Source organism: Python bivittatus, unplaced genomic scaffold, assembly GCF_059951505.1.
Source record: "Python bivittatus isolate LINGU-HERP-01145 unplaced genomic scaffold, Pbiv_v1 ctg000070_np1212, whole genome shotgun sequence".
NCBI lineage: Eukaryota > Metazoa > Chordata > Lepidosauria > Squamata > Pythonidae > Python > Python bivittatus.
Genome location: NW_028277034.1, coordinates 55,396,836 through 55,416,860, shown reverse-complemented (window position 1 = coordinate 55,416,860; position 20,025 = coordinate 55,396,836). Strand labels below are relative to the sequence as shown.

Sequence of the window (20,025 nt, the reverse complement as noted above, 5' to 3'; positions counted from 1 at the left end):
AAAGTGGCCAAGGTTGGGAAACACCAAAATAGCAGACGGAGCACCAGTTTATTCAGGTCAACATCCGAGATCCCTGCTCTGGCCTCCTCCTTGGCATTAGAGATCCAGCGGGGGGTATCGGTTGACTTGGTCCCTGGGCCTGGACCCACTCATGAAACGCTCTCCTTATCTCGCCTCTCTCAGAGCGGGAGACAAACAGTTATTCCCACCCCCACTCCCCAAATACACACTTCTCAAGATTTCAGCTTTTTCGTTTTTATCATCCTTGTCGGTACACGGCCTTCAACTTGGCTTGATTGTTTTATTCACACCGTAACTGTTTGATGTAGGAGAGGAGGGCCACTTTCCCTTAGAGTTGTGTGTCTCAACCTCAGCTGCTTTGAGATGGGTGGACTTCAACTCCCAGAATCCCCCAGCCAGCATGCTGGCTGGGGAATTCTGGGAGTTGAAGTCCACCCATCTTAAAATTGCCAAGTTAAAAAAAAAAAACCATTGATTTACAATATAGCTGCCTCACCCTCGACCGTCATCAGGCCATTCATCTCACATAGAAAACACACACACACACACACACACACACACACACACATATCCAAAATGGGGCATACCCCAACCTCCTTCACTCCTCACTTCCTTTTCAAGGGGGGGCGGTCAGTGCTAAAAATGCTGCAAAAAAACCACTGTTCATTTTTTAAATCTTAAGCATGACTCTAAAGTCTAATTATTTTAACAGTTGGTTGAAAGAAGACAGTGAGAAAAGGAGGAGCTAAATTTCATGGAAAGAAAATAAAAAGGAAGGGGGTCACCACTGAGTTGAGCACCCCTCCAAAAACTGTGGACTTTGGCAATCACGCGGAAAGGTTTTGCCATTGACTCTCCTAGTGGTCTCCCATCGAAGTACTCAAGCAGGACTGACCCTGCTTAACGTTTTCAAAAACAGTCAGGTTGGGCTAAATTCTGCTCCCCCAGCCTGCTGTTGTTATGATCCAACCATGAGTTATACAAAGAGTTCATAGAAAGCAGCTGTTGCTCCATTTAATGGACTTGGCGTCAAATGTAAATCTTTGCAGTGGTATTTACAAGGGAACGTGCTGGGAGTCGTTTCAGTGCGAACATGATTTAGAATGAAGTCTTCCATGGTTTGTGTGTTCTGTTCCTTCTTTGGCTGTTCTGATCATGCATTAATCATCTCATCTCCTTATTACGTATCTTCAGGATATCTTCAGTAATTGCGGTTGTGCTGCTCTGTAATTACTCTATAGATCACGCGAGTGAGCGAAGCACTTGGTCAAAACAACACAGCGATCCCCGTGGGTCTGTGTGGGCCCAGGGACCTTCCTGGGGCTCCTGGAAGCCACGAGCTGTTTGGCTTTGAGCAAATCCAGCTGCTAGGGGCAGAACATTAACTGAAATCAAAGCCCACTGCAAAGACATTGCAAGGCCTTCAAATGCCTGATTTATTCCCCTTTGCCTCTGCTTCACCAGCCTGCGAAGAGCTGAGCTGGCGAATCTGCAGAAAATACAGCTGAGCGGATTTTCTTCCCGGTTGCAAAGCTTTCGTGTTATCTCTCTCGTTAGCAAGGCCAAAGATGGGGCAGCTTTCTGGAACGCAGGCTTTGCGTGCAAAAGGTTCTCCCTGGGTTCAGTTTCCTGGCTGTCCTGATAACGCTAGGAAAACCTCTGTGCAGACGTTGCTCATCTTTGAGCAACGATAGGTGTGCCCTGTTGGCTGGGGGTGATGGGGACTGTAGTCTCACCGCTCCACCGAGACCAGGTGGTGGGAGGCTGAATCAGCCAGTGACCAGTTCTGCAGGTTGTGCTAAGCCTTTCTTGTGTGGCTTTAGCGGTCCTATGGGCTTTCTTTGGTAAACCATAGTTTGTAAGCCAAAGTAACGGAGGCAATCCAACATCATGAGCCCAAACCAAGCAAATCACATTATAGCTTAGTGCGGTGCACGAGCTGCGCCCTCGCAAGGCAACTTCCTGCATTTCCAGTTCTTTGTACTCTAAGCCATAAATCATGGTTTATGAACCACTGTGGCCCAATCCCGATCAATCACTTTATGGCTTAGTGCGGTGGGTCAGCCTCGTGCCTATAAGCCAACGTCCTATATTTTGACTTTTGAAGTTGTCCCTCTTCCACAATCCTTTTGCTAACGATCGGCTTTCCAACAGTGTTTCTGGTTGCACCGAATTTCACAGAGGCTAAACATCTGTCTGAGTCGAAACAAGTAAAAGAAAAGAAGAGAGAAGAAAAGAAAAGAAAAGAAAGCCCCTGCCTTTTTCCAAGTTCTCCACGGTTTGATGAAAAGCTGTTTGGAAGGCAGGAAGTTGCTTTGTTAGCTATAATAATGGGGCAGAACTTACCCTTCTGCACACAGATGCCAATTTAGAGAGGTTGTCCCACCTTTGGCACAATGGACTGTTCCCAGATCCCGAGTCAACAGTTTCCTGAAGGACTCTGAAGACGCACGCAGGCACACACACAGCCCGCCCGGCGGCTCGGCCAGCAGAGCAGCGTTTCCAAATCCCAGCGGGGGGCTGGGGGGGCCGAGCGGTGGAATTCAGCTCCGATCACTTGCAGAAAGGAGGTGTGAGGCTACGAAGGGAAATCCACTCTGATGGCGCCAAGAAATTCCAGGGAGGAATCTGTCCAGACTAGTGGTCTGAGACTGAATGAACATCATTCTGCACACAATAGGTGCATTTCCTTGCATTAAGGCCGAAGGCTGTTTTATGTCGCCAGCCCCACAATCTTCATCTGATAAATGCTATTTTAGAAAGCTGATAATCAGGGCGGGATTCTGGCCACTTGGGGTTTTGTGTTCACAAGTGGAAGATGGATGCACTGAATTTTGGACCTGTCAGGCTTGGCTTTCGGTAGGAGCATCTCCTTTTTAGGGTTCTCCCCCTCCGTCCCCAGTATTGTTCAGAAACTGTGCTCCACCAGCTCAAAGCGTTCGGGTAATGGGTGCAAACTCTCTGGTGTGTGATTTAGGAGCCAGGAAGTTCTAGGGTTTATTCCATGGGTATGCTTCAGGATGACCCCAAATGGATTTGTGGTCTCCACCTCGGTTTCTCTGCACATTTGTGTTCGTGTTTGTGTGTGCTCCGTGCTGGCTAGGGATTATGGGAGTTGAAGTTCAGTGCATTGGGGAAAGGCTGGGGAAGGTGGCTTTGGAGAATTGGTGGTGGAAACAGGACTTGCTTTGGGTTGAAGGAGCTGAGAACAGAGGAGCACAACTGCCACGTGAATTAGATGAAGAATAGAGGCTGTCTAACACACTCGCATCTGCTGTGGAGTTGCTCGGTTGGGCCTTTTCTTCCTGATGAGTTGGTGCTCTCCACCCATCCTTGCATTGGCAGAAGAGTAGACTGGCGCGAGACGTGCCCCCTCTCCTGCTTGTTTTCCCTTCTGAGCTGATTCCCTCTTTGGGGTCCAGTTTTGCTGGAGCTCTTCTGGCCATTCCCAACCCCAGCTTCGTGCCCTGGGTGGGGTTGCCTGGCAGAGCGGTGTCTTCCATGCCAAAGGCCAGGAGGCTCTGTCCTTCCACCCAGCACTGGGCCGGGACATTAGCAGAGCCCAAGAGAGGTATGGTGTGGGTCGTGGGTCCGCTCCAGGGTACCCTGGCCATTGGCCCCTGTGGCCTGCCAGGGCGCTTTCTCCTGCATTGCCAACGGCACGAAGCTGGAATTGGGCTTGGCCAGGAGAGCTCCAGGCCTTTCCCTGCTGTGGGATGGAACGCGCCCTGCCCACCCCTGAATTGGCAGGAAACTCGGGTGGCATGAAATGCCCCCCCTTGCCATTTGCCCTCCACCTCTATTAACCCCGTCCCCCATCCTGCCTTCCCTGCAAGGCAGCAAAAATGAAACCGATTTTGGGCAAGAAGGACTCACGATTCCTATTTGAAGAGGAGGTGGCAGTCGTGGCCAGGAGGGCCTTTGCATGACTTCGTGTCGTGCGGCAGTTGCGCCCCTTCCTGGATCAGGGGGACCTCCGCACAGTCACTCATGCCCTGGTCACCTCTGGGTTGGACTACTGTAATTGGCTTTACATGGGGCTACCCTTGAAGAGTATCCGGAAGCTATAGCTGGTGCAGAATGCGGCGGCGCGGACAGTTCTGAATGCCCCTAGGAGGGCACATATAACACCGCCGTTACGTGAGCTGCATTGGTTGCCAGTCTGCTTCCGGGTCCAATTCAAGGTGTTGGTCATCACCTTTAAAGCCCTTCATGGCACAGGACCAGGTTATCTGAGGAGCCGTCTTGCCCCGGTTACTTCAGCCTGCCCCACTCGGTCCAGCAGAAGGGGCAGGTTGCAGACCCCACCGGTCAAGGAATTTTGACTGGTGGGGTCTAGGCAGAGGGCCTTTTCTGCTGTGGCCCCCCCGCCCCATGGAACAGTCTGCCTCCCGGGGTCCACTGTGCCCCCACTCTCATGGCCTTCAGGAAAGGGTGAAATCCTGGCTGTGCCAGAAGGCCTGGGGGCCAGAGGGGGGCCCGCACCTGTGGAGATGGCTGGTGGGGTGATTGACCTTGCACCCCCCGGTCATCTTGAATGTTTTTAGTATTTATGTACAGGGTTTGTTGTCTTTATTTGATTTTTAATGGATTAATTTATTTTAACTGTTTATGGGGGGGGGGTTAATTGTTGATGGGGTTTCTGACTTTAACTGTGAGCCACCCAGAGTTACCCGTTGGGGGGGAGATGGGTGGCATACAAATTTAATCATAAATAAAATAAATAAATAAAAGAAGCAAGGGGGGAGTTTTATCTCAGGGGTCTCCCTCCAGGGCTGGGGACGAGAAGGAGGCAATGCCCTGGGGACCTGGCAGGAAAAGGAGATGGCCAGGGCATGCTGGTGCCAAGGTTAGAGGCCCATGGGCCAAGGCCCTCGGGTGCGCTTTCCCTCTTGTCATCTCGGCCCTCCTAAAGTTGCACATCGCGGCAGATGGTATGAGGAAAGTAATTGGATCTGTTTGCTATTCCTCCCACTTCCATGCTACTGAAACTCCGGGATCAGGGCGTGAAAATGGAGCAGCCTCCCCGAACCATGTGACCTCCAGATGTGCAGTATTATCCCTCCCATCGTCCTCCGCCAGGCCACCCATTGGGCGGTGCAGCGGTTGGGGATGACGGGAGCTGGACTGCAGCGGATCTGCTGGAGGACAGCAGGTTGGAAATGTTTGGCCTCGATTTCCTTTCCTCCCACCTCCCCTGTTTAAAAACACCAACCAACCCTGAAATTAATTAATTTCAGCTCTCAAGATCACAAGTAAACAAAAATCCTTAAGGAATAATGATGAAATAATCTCAACAGCTCAGAAATAGAACAGAAAAACAACTTCAGCCTGTTTGGATTCAGGTGGGGGTTGCTTTTGCATTTTAAATTCACTTCAATTCCAGATTTGTGTTGCTATTTTTATAGATAGGAAGAGCAGATTAATTTGATCTGGGGTATACATTTGGACGAGGAATTGTTTAACGAAAAGTGCTACATTTGCAATCTATACCTGCTATTACCATTTCGGCATATCCTACCAACGACCCAAAGCATTTCTATAATGCACTTCAGGCCTATGTGATTTATGGCTCAGCTTCCCCCAGTCTGTGCCCATCTGTTCTGCTGGACTACAACTCCCATCCTCTTTCCCACAATTGGCAAAGTGTTTTGAATTGTGTTTTGGACCACAACCCAAGCCCATTGTCCTAAGGCAGCAATCTTGAGGGGGTCATGGCCGTTGCACCGAGGTTGGAGAGGTGTTGAAAAAGAAGCACAACAGCCCTGTAAAGTGGGACAGCTCCTATTCAGATTGGGGCCTCCCATCCTAGTTCCTCCATTTCAAAAATGATAGGTCGTAAAGTTGAGGAAGACCCAGGAAATCATCAAAAGGCAGAAGGAATCGGATCGTAATTAAGATACAAAGGAAGTTTAAGATAACGAGGGGCTTTTCACATCAGAAAAAAAAAAATACACAATGCGGGCGGTTGTTAAAAACTGACAGATGGCGTGGCGAACGTGAATGGATTGGTTTTTCGTATGTGTCTCTGTCTCCCACTTTCATAATTCTGAAATTCTCAAATCATGGAATGAAAACGGCTTCGCCGTGAGTGATGGGGAAGGGCTTCATCAGCCAACACAGACTTGATCTTAAAAAAAAATAAAAATCAGCCCTTCCAAGGATCTGAGCAGTAATTTGCAACTGGAGGGGACTCTCCTTCTTTTTTGCAGAAAGAATTACCCTGGGGGTAATTACTGGGGGATCTCCTTCCCTGTCTGAACAAGCCCCTTTGCACGCACTCTTGCAGAACGGAAGTGACTTCATTAGAGTGGAAAGCACCCCTTGCTCAATGGCTCCCCTCCGAGCGGGGGCGGGGGGGCAAAACATCTGGAGAGCACAGAGTGTGAAGCTCCAGGGAGGGTTTGGATCCTGCAGGGGCAGATGCAAAAATATTACATCCCCAAATCTACTGGAAGATGCTTTCTTCCCTTTGCTTTCTGGTATTCATACCATCACTTCTTTTTTCTTTTTCTAATAACGCTATTAATTTTTTTTTAAAAAGATAAAAACTAACAAGAACTAATAATCAGGAAAGAGAATAGAAAAAAGAAAAGGCATAAAAAGAAAGAAGCAGAAATACAAAAAAAAAGAATGACTTCTGACTTCTTTTACAGCAGTTGTAAGTAAAACATGCATTAAACTCTTACTGTAAGATTTCAACTTAACATCCATTCTTTCTATAAACTATTAATTTTACTAATCATCTAATCCATATATGATAACTTCATTTTCTTCTGTGTCCTGTGGAAGGTCCAAAAGGGGCTTCCGATTAGCATTAAAATTATCCAATGTCTTTTCTCTCATCAAAGCTGTCCATTTCGCCATCTCTTGGTGTTTGCACCATCATTTCGTCTGCACATAGTCATGGGGCGGGGGGGGGATTACATGCAACATTGCGTGTAGACCTGTGATCTCGCCAGAGGATGGAGAAGTGGGAAAAGTCCCTTTACTCAAGCATTTTGAGTTGTGTAGTCTTAGCCAACAGTCCTGCGGAGCAAAATCTGAGCGTGAAAAGTTCTTTTGAGTGGTGAGGCTGATCCTTTGCACACAAATCTTGCACGTTTAACCGGTGCTGCTTCCAATTTGGATAGAGAAGATCCCTACCTGAAATTCTGGAGGATGGGGGCCAGTTAGTCTGCAACAGGGATCCTGTGCCTTTTGGGGGGGGGGTGGGCATCTTGGCATGCTCACAAACTGGGCACATTTGGCTAGTCACAAAATAGCTGTGGCAGTAGGTGCGGCAAGTAACAAAACACCCATTTGTCGGGGTTAACTCCCCGCCTTCTCCTTGACCCTTCCGTGAAGACCTTTGCCATTGCAGCCTATTGTCGGTTCCTATTCTTGGTGAAATAAATCTTCAAAATCTTTTTAAAAGGCCAAGTGGGTGGCATACTTTGTGAGCACCAACTGAGATGCTGGTGAGCACCATTTGGAGGTGATGTGGGTAGATTTCAGCAAGACAAGCTTTCTAATTTGATACATCTTACTGATGAGACTCTCGTTCATTAAATTGCATAATGATCTGATTCAACTTTTATGTTCAATCCAAATGTTTTCATCAATTAGGGAATTAAGGAAACAGTTTGGCTTTGGGAATATTTAAAAGTTATAGCTCAAAAGCTGTCTTCTCAAGCCTCCTCTGAATCCCATCAAAGCAGCTTATAATTCGAATAATATAAAGGGCGTTTTTCCATTCAGGCTAAAAAGGGAGCTGTCGATTTGGTTGCAAAGGCGTCCTAGATTTCTCCTTCAGGCAATACTAATTATTTATTTACTTTTATTGAATTTCTCCACGGCACTCAAGGAAAAAAATTTTTTTCTCTGAAGGAAGAAAAGATGGGAAAGTGTAGCAGACAATTTCCCTTCTCAGCATTTTGGGTGAAAGATAAATTGATGGCTGCAGTTTTTCAGCCTTGAATACCAAACTAAATCCAGAGGAATTTATAGGCATCACCAGAGATGTTCTTGTTTCGTTTCTTCTTTTTAAATTGTTTTATGAGCACAGGAGATGACATCAACGGTCGGCTCTTTGTTGTTGTTGTTGTGAAATGACAGGCCTTTGGGGCTTTATAAAGATTTTTTATGCCCCAAGAAACGGAGAAACGGTCTGGTGCCCCACGCTCAGTGATTCACTGTTAGAGCACAAGTGTTCAGCCCAGCTCAGGAGCGTGTGGTCAAACTGTGTGAGCAACATAGTCCGTGTTTTGTTGCAAAATACCTTTTTGTAGTATTAAGACCCTTTTGGGGCAAGGCAAGACTGGGTGTTGGGGCGGGCATTGGAGCCCAGCTGGACGTCAGCTCAAGGACTTGCGATGTTCTCAGCACAACGTTTCTCCCCTTCCCTGCAAGTGGAATTGTATTTATTGCTGCAGTAAATTGTATTTATTGTATTTACTACTGCTGGTCCTGGTTCTGGCAGATTTGGGGAGGCTGGTGGTTTGCAGAAGCACTGTTGGGGAAGGGAACCCCAAAGATCTCATTAATAGCTGAAAGGGCCTAGTGAGTATGGGTTATGGGGTACCCTGGAACAAGTGGGGATATGTGGTCCAACCTTTTAAGCCAGAATGGCAAATGTTTAAGTAAGTAAACAGGCTTGAAAATTACAACAAAGTTTACGTTCTTCCCTCCAGAGTATTTATTGATAATAGTTAAAACGTTGACCTGGGACGAAAGGGGAGACCCAGACTTAAACCTCTACAATGCTTTGAACCTCACTGTGTGAGTTTAAGTTTGCTGATCTCTCTCAGCCCAGCCTACCTCGAAGGGCTGTGGTGGGATTAGATGGACCTTGTATATGGCAGTTTGAGCACAAAGCTGCCCCAAATGAAGGCAGGCCAGCAGATAGATAGATAGATAGATAGATAGATAGATAGATAGATAGATAGATAGATAGATAGATAGATAGTAACTTTTCTCTCTTTTTTTCTTTCAGCAGAAAGTGATGGCTCTGGGTGCGTTTTATTGCACACATCAAGAAAAGTAGGTACAGCTATGCTTTAATTATTGTTTTATCTCAATCATTTGACTTTGCAAAACGTAGGCATAAGCTTCACCTTTGCCCTGTTGTGGGCCTCCAGAACATCCTAGATGGGATCATATTTTGTTGTCCCCAATTATCTTTTTATTTAAACCTCTGAAATTCTGTCTTGTGGGGAGTTCTGATTTCTGCATTTTCCCCGGGATGATTACTTTTACTTTACTACGTTGTGCCCCAGTCTGGAACTGCCTGGATGAGATTAGAAAACAAGAACCATCTTTCATACCAGCCCAGACAATGGACTGCACATCTGGATGGCATCCGATTGCCTTACCGACATGGCCTCTTCCGAAAATTAATCTCACAGATCTCTGAACATGGTGGGTTTGGCTATACAGTCCTCTGCACTTTCTTGAGAGCAAATCCACATGTAAGTTGGTAAACATTCTGTGTCAAATAAAATATAATCGTTTCAACCAATATCCTGCCATAACCTTCCTGAGATCTCACCTTACATCAAACCAGGTCCCATCCAGTTGTGTATTAGGAGATCCATTCAAACTCAGCTTTTTAAGATGGTGCTGGGTGGAGATCTGATAGAATTTCCATCCTGGGTTGCGTTGGGATGTTCTTGTTCTCGGTGGCCTTGGTTTCTTTCTTAGTGACTTCTGCTATTATTTTGGATTGTAGTTTATTATTTTATTCTACTAGTTTTGCATTTTAACCCTTTTATTGTAAGAACAGGGGATAAGCTTTTCTTTCCTGCTGGCTTAGAAGGGCTAGAAATTTCCATAAATAAAACAAATAAAATAAAATAAAATAAATGTAAAGGCCTTCAGTAGGTCTTCAGTCTTTTTTATTTGCTCCAAGGTTGATGATGGAATTAACTCAATTCCATCTGTGGATTCTCTTGACATGTGGAGAGTTAAACAAACACAAACATGTCAACAGTTGTCAAAAATATAGACAACTGCAAACGCATGGAGAAGATGGAGAAGTGACTGTCCAAAGCCTCTGGATTCTGGTGGTATGGTTTTTGTAGTTTCATTGTTGTGGTAAGCCTCTAAGGGTTGTGCTCTAAGATGAGCATCCATGCAGATCTTTTAAATAAATAAATAAATAGACATGGCACCAGTTGTGATGCAATGGTGCAACTGACCCAAATTTTGCACTGCAGAATGGCCCAAGTATGTTCTTAGTGTCATTTGCTTGATTGCATCATGGCGGGTGTGAAGTCATTTTGATGCTCGTAACCGATGTTGCTGGTGGCTGCAATTCTGTAGCACAGCGTTTTCCAACCTGTAGCTCTCCAGATGTGTGGACTTAAACTCCCACAATTCTCAGCAGTGGCCGTGGCTAGTTGGGGAGTTCTGGGAATTGAAGTCCAAGGATCTGGAGGGTATCCTGATGGAGAGGTTCTGTGAGACACGAAGGTGCTCCAAAATCTGTTTCAGACGAATTATTGTTGAGTATGAGTGATAGTTGAGGTGAACTGGCTTTTCTCCTTGTGTTGACAAATCAGATCATCCCACAGTTCAAGATGGAGAAATCTGATTGAAATAAAATCAGGAAAGACACTATTACAAAGACAAAATCAGGTTGTAGATACAGGTGCAATATTTGGAACTGCCTAGTATAGTGTTCTCCAGCATGGAGGTGTGGGCTTCAGTCTGAAAATGCTCAGCAGTGGCTGTGGTTCCTATGCATTCATGGACTTCATACATCTGGAGAGTTCCTGGATTAAAGATGTTTCTGCTTAGTGCCTTTTACCAAAGTCTGCATTGCGGCCACCCCAGTTAGAAAGGACCATAATTGTTATGACAAACGATATGTGATGAACAAAGGCACGCAAGGGGAAAATAGCTCAGGGGGTGATTTTTTAGGTAGAAAACTCTCAAGATAGGAAAGATAACCTATCTCCCGCTTTTAACCTTTCCTCCCTTGAAATGTTTGCGTCTGCAGGGCACACAGACATTAAACACTAGCCCATTTAGAAGGTCCCAATGTGGGGAAGTCAGAGCAATCTGGCACAGAGACCCAGGCATGCCACTGCCAAATTAATGAATTGTAACATCAGTGTCCTTTAATCAAAGCTTTGAAGCCACATCCTGCTGGCTCATATAGATTCTCATTTATGGGTTGCTATCCTATAGCTGCCGTCACATCTGCCCTCTCTGTCGACAGTGAGTAGCGCAGAGAGTACTATAAAATGATTGTAAAGGAAAGTTAAATTTCCTGCTTTGCTAATGCTGGTGCCAGTTTTCCAGTCTGACAGATGAAAGGTGGCCTTCCTAAAGGCTTAACCTTTTTGGCCGAAACGCTTCCACCTCGGCCGTGCCCTACAGCAAAGACTTTGATGGGTTTGCTGACTGCTGACATCTTTCGGGCCCTTCCTTCCACGGCCGGTAATGGTGACGGTGCCAAAAGGATGTGCAAAATCTTGTAATTCACCTATTTTGAGGAGCTCCATCAACTGGGTGGAGAGGAAGCACTCCTGATCCTGGCTGGTGTTTTTGGTCTTGCTGTTGTTGTTCAGGGAGGAAGGCTAATCATAAAAATTATAGGCAAGAGTGAAGAGAGGTCTCCATCACACCCTGAAATATAAGGGGTTGGTGAGTCATCCTAAAGAGGAATGGATTACATGTTCTTCTAGATCAGTGTTTCTCAACCTTGGCCACTTGAAGATGTGTGGACTTCAACTCCCAGAATGTCCCAGCCAGCCTGGGAGTTGAAGTCCACACATCTTCAAGTGGCCACGGTTGAGAAACACTGTTCTAGATCTTTACTCTTTGGCTGGGTTTACAGATGTTACTAAGACACAGTTTTGTTAAACCTTGTTTAGGGAACAAGTGTAAGTAGTTGTGTTTACATATAAGTTAAAAAACTTCAGGGGCTGGATTCACTGGCTGGTTTTGGCCAGTTTCACCCCAAACCAAACAGTCTTCATTAGGTGTCTTGGCATGGGAACTCAACCATAGTGTGAGATCCATAAATGTTTTGGGATCATTACATTGTTTGACTTTAAGGTGGGGGTGGGGTTGCTCCAAAATGAATGAGAAATCTCAAACTAAAATGAATGAGAAATCTCTTTCTTCCAGCTCAAGCTTCAGAGCTGAACCTCTGGACACATGTTGACCCTTTCACCTTGCCATTGCCCAAAAGATAAATCTATCTGGTGCATTTGTTCTATTGCTAGAAAAGAGATATTTGCTCATTCCTGTTCTATATGTGAGGATCTGAAACGGAGAGCAGTGAGTGGTCTTTGGTCTCCTTCAGACAGCAGATGTCCTTGTTTTTTTAATAATCAAGCTGCTTATTGTCAGCAGCCAAGAGACACCAATGTGGAAACCAAATAGGCAGCCATACGATTTAAGCAAATAAATGGATGTTTCGGGCAGATACAGATGATAGCTTTCTTTCCCAAACTGTAGCTTTATATCAGATAGATTCTGGATGAAAATATTGGCTAGCATGCTGTTCTGGAATGCTTTAGGGTCTAGACTTCTCTGTCTTTTTTCATGACCTCGCTTTGTGGTGGCCTCCAAAAAGAATGTCTTGGTTGCACCTTGGATGAGAATCTGACATTTTCCAGTCCCTAATGGGATCAAGGCTAGATTTACTTTTCTTTGTATTGTCCAAGCTCACCAGTTAAGAAGACACAGATTTTCTAGCTATGGGCCCTGAGGTCTGGCTGCTCCTAGGTGTACCTAGGAATGTCCTTAATTTGACTTTGTTTTCTTCATTCCACTTTTTGGCTATTTTGCTATCTCATTGGCAACTTTTTCATTTAAAAGTTGATCACCCCATGTCCCTTTAATGTCCCTCTTTAGCTTCTCATATTCTGTATTAAGATGATTTATTTTGTTAACTAAGGTTTGTATACAGTGTACAGTCCATAGAACTGAAGGGATAACATGTTTGGTTGGGATATCCCTGTGTAGTAATATAATTCAAAAAGAAACTTTAGATCTATTTATTATCTGGAAGGCTGCCGGATTCCCAAATGATTTTGCAGGGCTCACATAGTTAAAAAGAGAAAAAGACAATTAGAAAAGAATATGCATTCCTGGAAGAAAGTCACATGCTGCAACAGAAAACTGCCAAGGACTCATCAAACCATCTAGCCCCAGGCTTGACAGCAAAGCAACGTTTTCAAAGACTTATGGAATCCTTACAGGGTGTAGATCTTGCAGATACAGGGAGTCCCCAGTTTAAGAAGGAGTTCCATTCCCAAGGTCTGTCCTTAAGTCAAATTTGTATGTAAGCCAGAACAGTATTATTATATAATACCATATAAGTACTCTTGTGTAATGAACTTGAACCATTGTGTATTTAACTCAAATCATTGTGTATTTAACTCAATTTTTGCTACAATAGGCTCCGTTCTTAACTATAGGTTGTCTGTAACCCCGGCATTCTTAACCCGGGGACTACCTGTATCATCAAAATGACTTTAAATTCTAGAACTGGTAATGTGGTTCCTCCTACCCAATTTATTTGCTTTATGGCAAGAAGAACATAACAATTCCCGAATCAATTTTATTGGCAAATGATCAGAAAAGTCATGGGCAGTGAGATGGCTTTGCAGTTGGCCACTCTGGATACAGATAGTGTTAAATCAAAATTTGTCTTAAATCCAGAATGTTTCAGTTCAATAATTAAAATGGAAAGAATATTATTTAGATGCCATTTTCATAATTTGGGAATCATTGCAATTCTTTAGGGTAAGTATGTATGTATGAGTTTTTATTGTATATTACTGTACTTTCCTTGTTAAATAAAGCATAGGTAACTGGCTTTGATTGTGTCTCCTGTATTCCACTTACAATTGGTTGATTGTAGCAGTCATGGAAGGGAAAACAAAGGAAGAGATGGGATAGGAAGGAAGGAAGGAAGGAAGGAAGGAAGGAAGGAAGGAAGGAAGGAAGGAAGGAAGGAAGGAAGGAAGGAAAATTTACTAAGCTTTAAAGTGTTAAACTGATATGAGATCATCTTTATATGCAGTACTAATCTAATGTTACACATTGAAAATTCTTAATTGAATTTTATGTACCTCTTAAATCCCCTTTCTGTTTATTTATTTATTTTTGTTCCTTTATTTCTTTTCTCTTTTTTCTTGATTGCACTTTCATATATCTGTCAAAATAAACATGGGAAGGAGAGAGAAGGAAAATCAATGATGAGGGAGGAAGGAAAGAAAAAGGGAAGGCGGGTTCATCAATAAAGCATTATTTAGAAAAAAAGCCAAATACTGCAGAATGTAAAATTCTGGTTGCATTGAGAATGGTGAATACGCAGGTGGTAACTGTCAGGAAAAGAGAGAACTGAATTGGAAATGCCCCTTAGAAATACCCATCAGTTGGTTGAGGGATCCCATCTGTTATGAATTCTGAGATGTGGCTAGTTTTTCTCCTGCCTTTATTTCAGCTTTGAAGTGCAGTCAGTGAGCACAGTTTCACTACTGCATGTCTATATGTTGTAATAATGTAAAGTTGCAACCATAACTAAAAACGTTCTCTTCTAGTCCTCGTAGCTGGAGAATGGGGCTCTGAAAGAATTTGTTGTTTTCGCTGGAGGAAAAAAATAGATGTTTCTCCATTGCGTTTGCAGGCTTCTGCCTACAAACTTGGGTTTTACTACATATGTTGCTGTTTTCAGTGAAGGAAACCATAGGAAGCCACTGAAGGAGTAAATAATACATGTAGATTATTTCTACAAGCACTCTGACGTTCTATTCTGTTTCAACTCATTTGTTATGAACCAGATGTTTATAAGCTGGATTTCAAGGCAACAAATATGGTCTGAAAGAGCTACTTTTTGAGAAAAAAGGCAATAGAAATTGTCATTCCCTCTTTGGAATCCTTCTTTTGTTAGTACAGTTTCAAACTTCCCCTTTCTCTACATTTGTGCATTGCAGTGATTATCATATTAAATACAGATAGCTTTGGAGGAATATGTACAGTACGGGCTAGTATTTACTCAGATCCTTTTTCAGAAATACAAATATAAGTTTTTCAACAGCTGAGCTCGGAGCAAATGCCAGACGGTTTAATTGCATTGCCACTGCTCTGATTTTGACTTGCACATCCCCATCACCAGCCATTTTTCAAACAGTGAGTGAGCAAGAACGCTAGAATGGATCTTGACCTCGGTCCAACAGAAGCCAGAGAAACAAGTTGCAGTGTTAGAATTATTGTCACTATGTTTGCACTCAATCTCAGGTGAGGAAAATGAGCTTTCCTATGTTGTGGCTCGCACAGTAGACCAACTTCCCCCCTTTTTTCTTGCAGTACCTAAAATTAAAGAATTTTGAGGAGGAGATCAGAGCCCACCGTGATCTTGATGGCTTCCTTGCCAGAGCCAGCATCATTCTGGACGAGACAGCCACTTCTCTGGACGACGTCTTGCGGGAGATGTTAAAACATTTTGCTGAAGACTCTGACAACGCCGAGCCAAGCTGCAACTTCGACAAAATTATGAGCACTTTATTCACCGATTCGGGGACCCCCAGAGAAGGGAATGGTACAGTTTGGGGCAAATCTTCTCCTCTGTCTAGGCTGGGAAGATGGGGCAAATTTTTCTAAGGACATTACCACGCTGGGGGACCACATTTCCAGTCCATGGTAGCCCCGCTGTCACTCTTATCATGTAATGTTGGAAAATCCCTACAGCTGATCCTGGGATGATTCTGCTCCTTGGCTGACAAGGAAACCTGGTTAAAAAGGCTTTCCAGAATTTTGAAGTGGGGGACATAGACACCAGAAGACGGAATTTTGTATATCCCAATTAGATGTTAGCTTTCTGGCAAACTTTGGGTGAACTAAAATGCAACTGTATATATCATAGAATCAAAATGCCTTCTTTTTTTTGTCTTTTGGACAGTCCACCTCTTGTCGGATACAATTCAGGGGGTGACAGCAACAGTCACCGGGATCCAGTATCAGCAGTCGTGGCTTTGTATCATGTAAGTGCTTTCTCTAAAAGACTCACCAGAACATCTTGGCACAAGCAGAATTGAGGCTGTACATTACAGATCTCCTATCCCAGGAGCCTCGTACCCCTTTTGGTCTTCTGCATCAGTGGAAGGTTTATAAAGGGTCATTACAGAAAAATGGAATTTACAAGATGTAAAGAGAGTGGATATTTTATTTCAAACTACTGAATAAGTAGCTATTAGGTGGGAATTTAAAAAGAAAATTAGCCACTAGGAAGCTTTACTCAGAGGCTTGGGAATGCTGGTTTGAGCTGTGCCCTTGAGTTTTGATTTCCGCTGCTGTTCCTCCAAGTGTCTGTGAGTTCCTTGAGCTTTCGAACATCCCAGTCTTCTTCCTTTGTCCTTGTTCTTGCTTTATTTATTTAAAGCAAGCAGAACAAAGACAAAAAGAGTCAAACCATAACAGAAAAGAGGGGGGGAAAGAGAAAGCAATGCAACAATACAGGAACATCATAGAAGGGCTTAATTTTCTTGTTGGCAGCTTATAATCTCACCATTGTGCGTTGGTAATAAAAATTCAAGAGTGCAAAATGTTCCTTCCTGTGATGGAGTTTATTACAGGGTAACATCACCCCAGAAGGCTGTATCTCAAAGAGAGTTTAGGTTTTGTATCTCTAAGGTCCCACATGAACAAGGACCTGGAGAACCACTTCTGGTCACCGCACCTAACTTGATGGGCTGAACGGCCAAGAATCTTCCCAAATGGATATTAGATGCTAGTGCTAGCATTCCAAAAATACTTTGTGTATTTATTCCATCACCTCCTCTTAATTAATACTATGTGGGGAGCAAAAATAAAGGGAAAACACAGATCGAAGTAACATTTCTTAATTTCCCTACAAAATCTAGGAATGATTCGGGGTGGTTGCCAAATGAAACCCTTACCTGGAAACATCCAGGAGGGTTTTCTTTGTTCGATTCTGCAACTGAGAAATTTTCCTTTCAAATTAGCTCTTGACTTATTTTATAACCAAACTATTCTTTAATGCAAAATGAAGTAATGTGATGCCACGAGCATCTGCTGAAAGGGAATCAAACAATGATGCAGAGAACAAATGTGCAACTTTTAAGTCCCTTGGAAATTGGTGAATTTTTGAAACTTTTAATTACTGTACCTGCTTTTCTTGGTACTGTCGGAGATAAAATTATGAAGGAATACGTTTCTTTCCTTTAGAAATCCAAGATACCAACTCTTTGAATGTATGTAATCAGCACGATAGTTTCAGTACATTTTATTTGCATGCCACATTTGTGTACACAAATTCTCTAGCCTTACGAATCCTTACAGCATAAGATTTCTTGCTAGGAAAAATGACCTTTTGTTAGAAATTAGGGGTGTGCAAATGCATTTTGAATTCCAAACATTCTCGGATTCAAAACACCCTGTTTTGAGCTCAGCGCAGACGCTTCAGGTGCAAAGCAGGCGTTTCACATTCTAGATAGAAGATTTCAATCAAGTGGAGATAATTTTGAGCTGGAAAGACAATTTTAGCTGTTTATGGCTTTGGGCTGGGTGAGTGAGAAGACCTCTTAGCAAGCCCCCAAGGAGGGGTTGGCAGAATTTTTGCTGGAAAGTTATAGGCGACACTTGATGCATCTATGCAAGTCATCTTCCGTCAGGAATGCTTCTGGCCCAAAATAAAGAGCTAAATCTGGCTTAAAACAAAACATCTTAGATTATTCCAGATAGCAGATAATAAAATGAGGTCAGCATGGATGGGAGAGGCAGATAGCTGGGCCTGTAATGCTTGGATAGCATCAGCTCTCTTGAGCAAGATGAATTAAGAATCAATAGAGATAGTTATGATACAAAGAAGTGCATGGAGGCCATAAAAAGCAATTGCTACAATAAATATTGGATCTTAAGGGCCTTTGCTAGGTTTTTTCTAAAAGGCCAGAGGGGTACCCTCTGAAAACCATTTGAAATTGAGAATATTCCCCCATCCCAGCCCCCAAAGAAGATCTTAGAAAAAGTGCCAGAAACAAAACACAACCAAAAAACAAACTTGATAAGACCTGATCAGTAACATAAAGAGGAAGGAAGGTTAACTCCTTATTAGCTACATTGTGAACCGAAAGCAAATTATATATTGTAGAAAAAAATGCATTCACGTTACAGAGAGTCCTGGCTGCAGGATGTGGGTGAGGAGTTAAGGAAAGGTTTGACATGCATCTGGCCAGCATTGTCAAGTTTCGTGGCGTTTTGAAGCCTCTTTTCATCTCCTTCGCACTAGGTTCTTCTGCCACGCTCAGAAAAGAGACCAGCATTTTTACCCAAGGGTAGTATTTCATTCACGGATTATTGCAGTCAATTTAACTCTCAGGATCGGGGGGGGGGGGGAATATATTACATTTGAGCCTTTGGCGACCTTTTTTTTTACCAGTTTCTCTACAGTATATGGTTCACGGTCCAAGGAGTTAACACGAGACTTGCTTTGTCTTTTAGAAAAAAGCCAGACTGTGAGAATTAAAGAAAAGAAGCAACAATCCACATATAAATTGCTCTTCCCAGAACATTTTCTGAAGAGATTCCTCACCTACCTGTTTAGCTTCTTTTTTTCTCTCTCTCTTCCCACACTTAGGCTAGGAGAGATGGTTTTTATTGTGCAAATGTTCTCTTTAATTAAGTGCACGCAACTCGTTTGCCATGAGGGTTGGGCTTCCTCATTTACTGAGTAACGCAGTAGCTGACTAATGGGGCCCAGGAAGCAAAAGTAGGTGTAGGCAGAGACATTCTCCTATATTTTGGTTTCCTACCAGTGCTCATCCAATTTAAAGGAAAAGAATTGACAACAGAAATGCTTTCAGAGTAGTGGAGGGGGGGTCTGGCACTTATTTAACAGTGAAGTTGCCCGAGGTTTGATGTGTCTTCACATCTTTTGGGACATGTGTGAATGTCTTCTTTCCTCAACAGTCTTCTCCCTAGCAGGCTCTAGCACATTTTCCCATTAAATCTGAAAGGAAGACAAAATCCCACAAAGCTTTTCCAGTAGTGGTGCTCTTTTCCTGCTGAGCTTGGCCTGGGAGAAAATATTGGAGAGTTTCTCCTTGGAGAAGTTGAGAAGAATCCATCCATGGTCCCTGCTTCTGTCCTTCCAAGGGAGAGCTTTGTCCTGGAGAAGATGTCGGAGGATTTCTCCTTGGACAAGTTGGGAGGAATCAGCCACGGAATTTCTCTGCCCATGAATTTGGTGAAGATTTTGAAAGAGCCAATTATCTGTCCTAAAATGGACAGTGGTGGTACCATAGACACTTTTCTTCACTGTTATCCACCTGTTGGGTTTTGTGTTCCTGAATTAATAGAGTAAAGGGGTGTGAAGCCATGTTGGACAGCAACAGATGAGTTAATTATGGTGATGACAGTAGCAAAGCTGTGGTGGAAAGCTTACAAGAGCTTTTAATAGCTCAGGAGAGATGTGGCATGGAAGGAGGAAAGGAAAGGAAAGGAAAGATTTGCTTTTATGTCCCACATAATGTTTATAAATATGTATGTGTATTTGTACACTAGCGCTAGATCAACTGGATTAACCTAGAAAAGCACAACATGTGCGTTTTCCAAGCCGCTGATGTTATTGAATGCATCCTCCTCTGTTCTCCGAAGGGCACTTTGAAATGAGTACTGATTTTTTAAAAAAATTGAAATCCACCAGGTAACTGTCTCTGTTGTTGACAAAGGGGGGCATAAGGATGAAGGAGGCTGCTAGTGCCATGTTTAGCAAGGAGACAGAATTAACGGATGAGAAAATAACAAGGCAGTACCTTAGACCAGCCTTTTTCAACCTTGGCAACTTTAAGCTACGTGGACTTCAACTCCAAGAATTCCCCAGCTAGCCTGGCCTTTGCTAAGAATTCTGAGAATTAAGTCCAAACATCTGAAGGGTTGTCCAGATTGGAAACACTGAATTAAGAGCTATTTTTTCCTTATATCATCTTTTTTCAGTCTTGTAGCTTTCAGAATTGTTGAGATTGTAACTGCTAAAATGATCTAGTG

The 20,025-nt window shown here is 43.6% G+C and overlaps 1 protein-coding gene across 6 annotated transcripts in view; it reads left to right on the top strand.

The window, feature by feature from the left end:
* SLC4A11 (solute carrier family 4 member 11) overlaps positions 1-20,025 on the top strand; it is a 143,177-nt gene that overhangs the window by 75,078 nt on the left and 48,074 nt on the right. For 5 of the 6 annotated variants that reach the window (XM_088133210.1, XM_088133211.1, XM_088133205.1 and 2 more), the window contains exons 4-6: positions 8,996-9,042; positions 15,331-15,562; positions 15,923-16,004. In XM_088133210.1, the coding sequence (XP_087989336.1) occupies positions 8,996-9,042; positions 15,331-15,562; positions 15,923-16,004 (361 nt within the window). The remainder of the gene's footprint in view (positions 1-8,995; positions 9,043-15,330; positions 15,563-15,922; positions 16,005-20,025) is intronic. The other variant, XM_088133208.1, reaches the window with a different exon arrangement.